We start from the raw sequence: 8,448 nt of genomic DNA, 5'->3' as shown, positions 1-8,448 counted from the left end.
AGAGAAATTATATCCTCAACAGCCCCATCTTGACTCCTGTGGAGGTGCAAGTGGCCACAGTGACAAGTGGACTTGTGCTGGCAAATGCCTTTGGGAGCGCAGGCGGCCATGGAGAGATGGAGGGAGGGGGACAGGTAGGAGCCATAGGGAAGGTGTTCCCAGCTTGTGGAAAGGCTGGGCCGTAGCGTGCCTGAGAAATGAGAGGAGCCCTCATGAGCAGCCAGAAGTCCCATCGTGGGGGTGAAGGTAGCCAGAGCTTCAGCCTCTGAACTGAGGGAGAGCACTGTCCTCCAGGAGGGGTGCTGCAGCTATCCTTTGTCCATCTGTGGGCAGCAGGATGGGCAGTCCCAAAACCAGCAGATAGAGCTGCTCATAGTCCCCAGGCTGCAGGACCCCCTTCCCCTCCCACACCATGAGCCTTCCTGTCTGGTCGTGTGCTGCCACTGGCCAGGAGCTGCTTGCTGGCAGCAGCAGTGTGTCTGGTGCATGAAACAGGCAGATCCCTTGCCCCAGGAGGAACAGCCCTTCCCACAGAATGCTGGCCACAGGTGCTGCAGACGTACTCTGCACTGGAGCAGCAGATGTGGGTACTGCCCCAACCCAAAGAAAATAATGGCCCAAATCCTCATAAATAGATTTTTCTTTATTGGGTCATTAATGTACATGCATGCAGTGCTATTCACCTGCAGTGCATACTGCTCTTGATGGGACACGTGCTGTGCAAGAAGCAGGTTGTGGGCAGCCAGGCGAGCTGTGCTTGTGAGGAAGTCAGATGTTTGATGCAGCCACTGCACTCAATGAGCCCATGGACAGAGTGTCAGAGCAACAGGCTGCAATGTCACCCAGGGCCTCTCTGTGGTGTGGTGGTGCAGTTCTGAGAGGCTTTGAATATGTCTGCTCTGGGCATGTACCTGTGCTTGGGCTGCTTTCCTGGAAACCTCGGAAAGGTGGGCCAATGCTTGTGCTGATGATTTTAGTAAAGGAGATGTAATGGAGTAGCCAGGCTCAGGACACCACAGAGAGTGGGTTTGTACTTTTCAGCGAGGGAAAGCACAAAGCTGGTAGGAAGGAGGTATGTTGCCTGTCCCACTCAGTGTTGGGGTTATGTCGAGTTCTTGGGGATCAACAACAGCCTTCAAGGTAAAGTTCTGCAAGATGGTGGCCGTGAGTAAGAATATCTCCATGCGTGCCAGGCCCTCTCCAGGGCATACTCGCTTCCCTGGAAGTGAAAACAGCAAATAGCGCTCAACAGGTGTTGCTGAGTAGACCAGAGTTTGTACTAAGCAGATGTGTTGTGCAGCTTTATTTACTGGATACAGCCACAGCAGGGGGATGACTGTCAGGATTACTAAGGACATTTGCAAGAGAAAATTTATTGGAGACAGACCCTTGGCAATTTGATTGCGTCTGTGAAGGAAGAATGGGAGCAGAAATGTTGAACATGGAGGGGGCATCACAGGTGGCAAGATGAAAGAGAGTGGGTGAGAAAGCAGAGGGCTGAGGCTGTTGGTAGGTGAGTGGTTGCATGTAGCCTGAGAGGCATTTAGGAGGTGCTGTGGAAGAGTGGAGCTACCGCAGAAAGATGGGTTGTTTAATGATGCCTTTGGTGGTTGTGTAGGAAGGTGACAGGTATTTTAGAAAGTGTCGGTGGGTCGCATTCACATCACTACATTGGCAACTCCTGGTAGGAGGTTTGAGAAGCCACCGGGCCCAAAAAAGATGGGAGATGCAGATGGGGAAGGGAGCCACAGGGAGGAGTTATCCAGACAGCAGTGAGCCCTGAGGAAGCACCAGTGGGACCATGCTGGGAAGAGGAGTGTGTGTTACAGCGAAAGGCAGGGTGGTCCAAGAGAAGGATGTTGACAGAGAGAGGAAGGGAGAGAAAGTCTGTGCTTTACCTGCTGAGAAGGGCATGAAGAACTCGCTCTTCCTAAATGTGCCATTATCGTTCAAGAAATGTCCAGGGTTGAACTCATTTGGGTTTGGAAACTCTTTACTGTCATGGAGGACAGAACTGAGGACGGGAAAGATTGTGGTGCCCTGAGGTAACACAAGAAGAAGAGCAGAACATGAAGGGGAGGCAAATTAAATCACTTAGTCTGACTTCCTGACAAGTTAAGACCAAGCTTCCCTTCCCAGCCCAGCCCTACCAGTGCCTTCTGTTTCCCACTGGGGATGCAGCTTTAGGAAGACCCTGCTAGATGACAGCTGACATCTTCCTGAATGCTTCCTCTCACTTCAGACTGTTTATCCTCACCTTGGTCTGGTCATCTGGAGACACCCCACTTAATTCTTCCTCTTTCTTAGTGTTTCACAATAATGAACTTGTAGGTGCATGAATATTGTTTCCTTTCTGCGAGCCCCGAAAAGCAAAACAAACAAGGTTGTGGAAATGAAACTGTCTTCCCCTCTCCTGATAAATTTCTCCTGCTGAGTTCCTCTTCCTTCCCTCTTACTGACCAGCCATTGATGGAGAGGTGGGATAAATAACCCAGCAGTGATGACACAAGAACCCTTTGCTGGGAGCTGAGCAGTTCCCCAGGTCCTTCCTTTTGATTTCACACAGACCAAACTGCAAGAGCCCGTGTGCTGCTGTTCCCCTGCAGCGGGTCACCTCGAAGAGCAATGAGCATTGCTGCAGTGGTCCAGGCCCTGCCATGGGTTGCTCTGGCCCATCAGCCTGCCTCTGGCAGTGGCCAGCAGTCAGAAGTGTGTAAGAACGGGGCAAACAGGTTTTGCTTGTTCCCTTGAATGCGAACATAGCCGCCAGCACTTTGTGGCACAGGGGCTTTCTGTGCCCAATAACCCTGACTGACTGTGCTTCCAAGCATGTGCACTGGCTCTCCTGGACGGTGGTGAGCAGTTCCACGGCTTTGCTGCCTTTCTTGTGAGGAATCACTGCTCTGGTTTTTTGTGAGCCAGTTGTGTTTCTGCAGACAGTTAAAGCTGCAGAGCAAGTGAGCAAAGGTGTTGGGCACAGCTCCTGTTTCAGTCTTGGCGCATGGAGCAGGAACAAGGGAGTGCAAGTAAGCTACAGGAGCCTGAGGATAAAACTTTCATGGAGGGCTGGGTGACAATGGGGCCAGGCCACAGCGTTTCTAGCTTCTGGCTTGTAACAGACAGTCTAAGAGCAAATGTACTGCCACCTTGTTGAACTTGAGGGAGTTTTCCCACTGACCTTGGGAATGATGTAGTCTCTGAAGCAGGTGTCTTTGGTTACAGCGTGAGGGACACTCAGGGGGATAAGGGAGATGAAACGCTGGATTTCATGGACCACCGCATCTGTGTAGGGCATCTGGGTCCTGTCAGCCACACAAGGTCTTCGTGATCGTCCTACTACCTGGTCGATCTCTTCTTGAACTTTCTCTGTCATGAGGGGCACAGACCATAACATGGTTAAATAAAACCAAGCCTACCTAATCAGGTTGCCCTGAGCTGTCCACAAATCACAGATGCGTTTGTTGGTTTTGGTGTTGACTGGAACACAGCTCCACTGCAGCCCAGTCAAAGAATGTCCTCCTAGTGACTTGGCTAAATAGGGGTACTGGGAGGTAAAGATGTGAACAGAGTGAGGTCCCTGGCTGTGAGGGGAGTGCAGCTGATGATGATGCTAGTGAAGCTGAGGGATCTCTAATGGTCACCCTGGGGAATGATGCTATAAGGGCTTTGCCCATTTTGGTAAAATATGAGAGAGACAGAAGAAAAGATGGGAGAAGGATGTGGTGTTAGACATGTATCCAGCCCAGGGCAATAGCTAGAGAGGAAGAGGTCACGAACTGGTACCTTGTATCTTCGGATGTTTGAGAAGAAGCAGAAGCCCGTATCTTATGGTGGTGCTAGTTGTCTCAGTTCCAGCAATGAACAAGTCGAAGGCGCTGGTTATCAGGTTCTTCATGTGGAAACAGGAATTGGGATTCTCTTTCTCCTAGAGAAATGGCTGGGCTGTTTCTTTGGCTGAGCTGAGAGTAGTGGCCCTCTCTTGTGTTATCCCAGGCCTTCCTTTTCACCTAGAGCTGTTGCATTTCTCTGCTAAGGTGCAGCAGCCATCTGGGACATTGCAATGCTATCTTTGTGCAGTAAGCTCAGCCCCAGAGCAACCTTGTTTCAAGCTGTGCACTGAATGGTACACAGCTGCCTGTTTGCCCTTGCTGTGCCAACTGCTTTCCAGGGAAAGAACTGCAAGACCAGACTGTAAATGTCCCTGTGTTTCGGTGAGAGCAGATGAAGGTCTTGCTGTCCAAGTAGCTGCAGGTAGTGGCTGGTGAGTGTACAGAACCAGAGGTATAAACTCTATCCCAGGCAATATCTGTGGTATTGGTGTCTTCCTACTGCATAGCCCCACTGCCTGGGAAGGGGTCATCACAATGTCTGTGTTACTTAGGAGAGGCAAGTGGCTCAGCATAGGTGTATTTGGGGATGAGCTGGGGCTGCATGCTCTCTCCTTACCTCCTGCATTTTGCTGAGGAAGCAGTCGATGAAATCCTGAGGGGAGCTGGGATCTAGGGAAGCTTGATGCATCTTTACCTCCTCTGACACAAAGGCTTTTAGGTCATCAAATTCTGTGAATATTTTGTTGTGTGGGCCAGGCAAGTAATCCAGGATCTTTGAGAACATCTGGTAGAGCTGAAAAGAAAGAAACAGGGTGGTCTCTAGCATGACCATTGCCTTATCCTTTGATATTAGCAAAAAGCCTATTAATGTCACAACCCTCTCAGCTGAGCCAAGCAGAAGGACTATTAGGCTGGGCAGTCTGACAGGTTGGTAGGGGCTTGCTTAGTAGTAACAGGAACCTTAAAGGTCGAGAAGAAGGATATTCAGGACTCGGGGGAAGATGCACTTAGCTGGCAAAGCCAACTCCATTGCTGAGTGTTCTTGCTCTTGAATGAACTCCCTCTGGTGCAGCAGAGCATTGATCGGATCCTAGTTAGAAGACTGAAATGGGACTTTAGGGAGAGGGAGGCCTCTTGCTCCACTGGGAGGATGTTGCCACTGTGAAAAGGCTACTGAATATACCTGTCCCCAGTGGGAGTTCATCATCTCAAAAATGTTGTTCATGTTGTTCATCAGGGAGAGGAACTTCTTGTCTTTATAGTCATATCGTTTCCCAAAGACGATGGAGCATATGATGTTGGAGACAGCACAGCTCAGCATGAAGGTTGGGTCAAAAGACTTTCCTGTGATTTCAGAAAAGTTACAAACCATAAAAAAAACCCAAATCAAAACAACAACAAAACTATAGCTATTTATCGCTACTATGGGTAACCTGCGCTCTGGTTGTTAGTGGAAATATCAGAGTCTCTGAGTGACATATAAGGGTCCTCCAAAAAAGAACAGTATGTGATCACAGAATTATTTACTGCTTTGTAATGAGGGGTGGCTGGTGCATGGACCAGACACATGGGAATTTCAATTCTATGCTAAAGACATGGGGTCCCTTAATATAGTCCTTTTGTTTTTCAAACATAAGCTATATTAAAAATGGACAATACCATTTGTTTTGTTGAGCTCTTCCAGCAAGTAGTCAGTTTCTTCCTGGATCCTCTCTTCAATGGTCCTCTTCCCCATTCCAAAGTTGCGCAGAGTGCTAAGAGCAAACCGCCGGGCTTGTAACCACTCCTCGTTGTTGCTAAAAACAATCCCTGCAAAGGAAGAAGGAAGAGAGAAGACCTGGCTTGGATGTGCTGGGTGTGTGATGAACAGAAACTCATGGTGACAGTGAATCCTGTCCCTGGGAGAGCACTGACATGGTAGTGTCAGAGAGTACTGTGGTTTGGAGGCAATCTCTGGAGGTCCAGTAGTCCAACTGCCGACCGCTGACCTTCTCCACCACATACCCAACTTCCTTGTGAACTATTAATCATTCACATCTGCCCAAAATTTCCCTTGCTGTGGCTGGTGTCTGTTGCCACTTGCCCTTTAACTGCCCATCACTGAGACCAATCCAGCTCCGTTTCTCTGCCACCCTCTTTAGGTGGTAGAAGCCAGCAATTACAGCCCACTCTGCCTTCCCTTCTCCAGTTGGGACTCACCCACTCCTCACAGTCCTCATGCATGATACACTCCAGCACTAATCAGCTGAATGCACCCTCAGCCCTTCCTTTCTCCTCAGAAGGAGCTTGATCAGAAAACATACCTAATCCATTGTTAGCCCTGTCTCCTATTGGCATGTGTCCTCTGGCAGCAAACTCGTCTGCGCGATCCACCAAGGCTTCTTTCACCACATCATGTCCGTGTAGCACCACCACTGGGTCAGAGCCCAGGTGCACTGTGAACACTGGTCCATACTCTTTGCTGAGCTGTCAAAATGCAGGAGAGAATGTGGCCATGGAGCAGACAGGGAGGAGGAGTTGAAAAGTGGCCTTGCTGCTGCATCCCGCTGTAGGCAGTGCACACTCACACAGCAGCAATGCCAAGATTTGGTCCTCTCATGATAAATCTGGATGTGGAGAGGGTTCCCATCTATTGCGCCCTGAACAGCAATGGCAACAGCAATGAGGGGGACCAGCTGAGATCCCCATGACTTTTCTGCTCCTCTGGGATTGCCACTCATCAATCTATGGCCACAGGTTGTCCCCATGCACAGGTCCCACACATTTCTGGCCCACAAAAGAAAGTAGGAGAGAAGAAGAAAGTGGCCTTACCTTCTGGAGGGTTTTGGACAAGTTCTTCAGTTTCACTTGCAGCACGTTACCTAGGATGGGAAGGGGAGCTGGTCCTGGAGGCATCTTCCCCTTTCCAGACCTCACTCGCCATGCTGCATAGGAGAACAGGCAAGCAGTGCAAACCAGGAGGATAACAGCGGCTGCCCCCAGGAGCTCCATTTGCTTCTGCGGCTCAGGAGGGAGTGACTGTGTTTATATACCAAAGGGCTATGTTATCTACGTTAGCTCAACAGCACGTTTGGGATCACGTGGCTGAGTTAGTCAATGTTACTAGTCAATCATTTGTTAGACTGCCCTGTGTTACGAAACTAGGACTTCTCTCAGTGCTAATTGGTCATCGAAGACACGCCTTATCTCATCTGCAGAAGCCAACAGAGGTTAAGAAATGTATAATGCACTCATAAAACTTACTGTGTTTCACATGAAGTTAATCGTTAAAGAGGTCGCACTAGTTGTGCACTTTTCTGCTGAGGTGCTCCCAGAAATTCACTGTCACAGAGCATCTTCCAAGTACTTCAGCGTCATTTGGATTTTATGTTCTTCAGTATTGATTGTACAAGCTCTCAGTGGGGTGAGCCATCCTTGCTTGTTTCTGAAGCCTTCCTGACATTATCAGCAGAGCCCACACTGCACGTGATGTGCCAAAGAACATACTGATGTGTTCTCCTCAGTGCACAGCCATTGCCTCGCTCTCTCCCTAGGGGTGTCTGGCCTCACAAGAGAGGAAAGTGTAAAATACCCATCTAGCAAGGGCAAAAAGCCCTCCAGACATCACAGTAGACAAAAAAGGACTTTCTGGGAGAAAGAAGATAAAGACATAAGAAAAGAGGACTAGACCTTGGGACTTTGACTTCTTCAAGGTCTCCTAGCGGAGAGGAAGAGTGAGAGAAGCAGGTAGAGAAGAGATAAATCAAGAACTTGAGAGGATCTCTGGGGAATGGCTTCCTAAGCTGAGACAGAACTGCACTTGTGAGAGGTTGAGTATAGGTTAGTGCAGTCTGGTAACTGTCTTTGCACTTGCAGTGACCAAAGGAGACCACCTCAACCTACTGGTGGAAGCTGGCATGCACAAGTTCCTGTTTTGTTAATGTCTGACTCCAATATTAGGAATTGGAAGGGCCAGAGGTGCTCTGGGAGGCTGCAGAGGACCAGCTCAAAAAGAGCTGGAGGCTTCCTGGCCAAGATTACTCCAGGAGATGTGTGCCCATGAGGTCCCAACAGCAATGGCAATGGCAGGTGGAAAGGCCTTAGGGCTGTGGCACTGCCTGTGCTCAGCTTGTTCAGTCTGGCCATATCCCTCTGCCTCTCCTGAGCTGTGACACTTTCAAAGGGAGGCAGGTCTCATCCAACTGAGCAGAAGGTGTTGCAAGGATAGGGGATGTGGGAATTAGCAAGGGGTCTGCATGAACTGGCTGGAGTTCATGCAAGTTGGTTGGAGTATGCTGGGTTTGCTGTGCAGCAGAGTGTTAACGTGAGTTTCCCCTTTGCTCAGAGGTGCTAGGGAAAGTCTCCATCCCTTGCAAAAGTTTCTGTAGCTTCCCTATGAGTACTTAAGTCATCTTCGCTCTCTCACATAGGAGCAATATTTGGTAGTTGTTCTTTCTAAATCTTATTTCACTTAAAGACCTGTACTTAATATTTAGTGGAAAACCTGTATTTCCAACAAGTTTGGGCTAGTTGCTGATCTGCTGGCCTAAACTCTTGCATCGTCTCAGATGTTGCCAGATGTTCATAGAAATTCATGTAGCTCTAGGGACTTGTACCTCTACCTAGTTGTCGTGGTTTA

At 49.2% G+C, this 8,448-nt stretch overlaps 1 protein-coding gene across 1 annotated transcript; it reads right to left on the bottom strand.

The window, feature by feature from the left end:
• Nucleotides 1-622: 622 nt before the first annotated feature.
• Nucleotides 623-6,840, bottom strand: LOC104516609 (cytochrome P450 2C9-like). Its single transcript, XM_010161000.1, has 9 exons — nt 6,642-6,840; nt 6,134-6,296; nt 5,490-5,639; nt 5,014-5,174; nt 4,447-4,623; nt 3,784-3,925; nt 3,179-3,366; nt 1,899-2,040; nt 623-1,219 (listed from the first exon to the last, which is right to left on the bottom strand). The coding sequence occupies exons 1-9, from the start codon at nt 6,819-6,821 to the stop codon at nt 1,038-1,040; spliced, it is 1,485 nt and encodes a 494-aa protein (XP_010159302.1). The 5' UTR covers nt 6,822-6,840; the 3' UTR covers nt 623-1,037.
• Between the last annotated feature and the right edge of the window lie 1,608 nt (nt 6,841-8,448).

This window comes from Eurypyga helias, unplaced genomic scaffold (assembly GCF_000690775.1).
Source record: "Eurypyga helias isolate BGI_N326 unplaced genomic scaffold, ASM69077v1 scaffold3371, whole genome shotgun sequence".
Classification (NCBI taxonomy): Eukaryota; Metazoa; Chordata; class Aves; order Eurypygiformes; family Eurypygidae; genus Eurypyga; species Eurypyga helias.
Note: the sequence above shows the minus strand (reverse complement) of the source record. Positions and strands in the feature narration are given on the sequence as shown.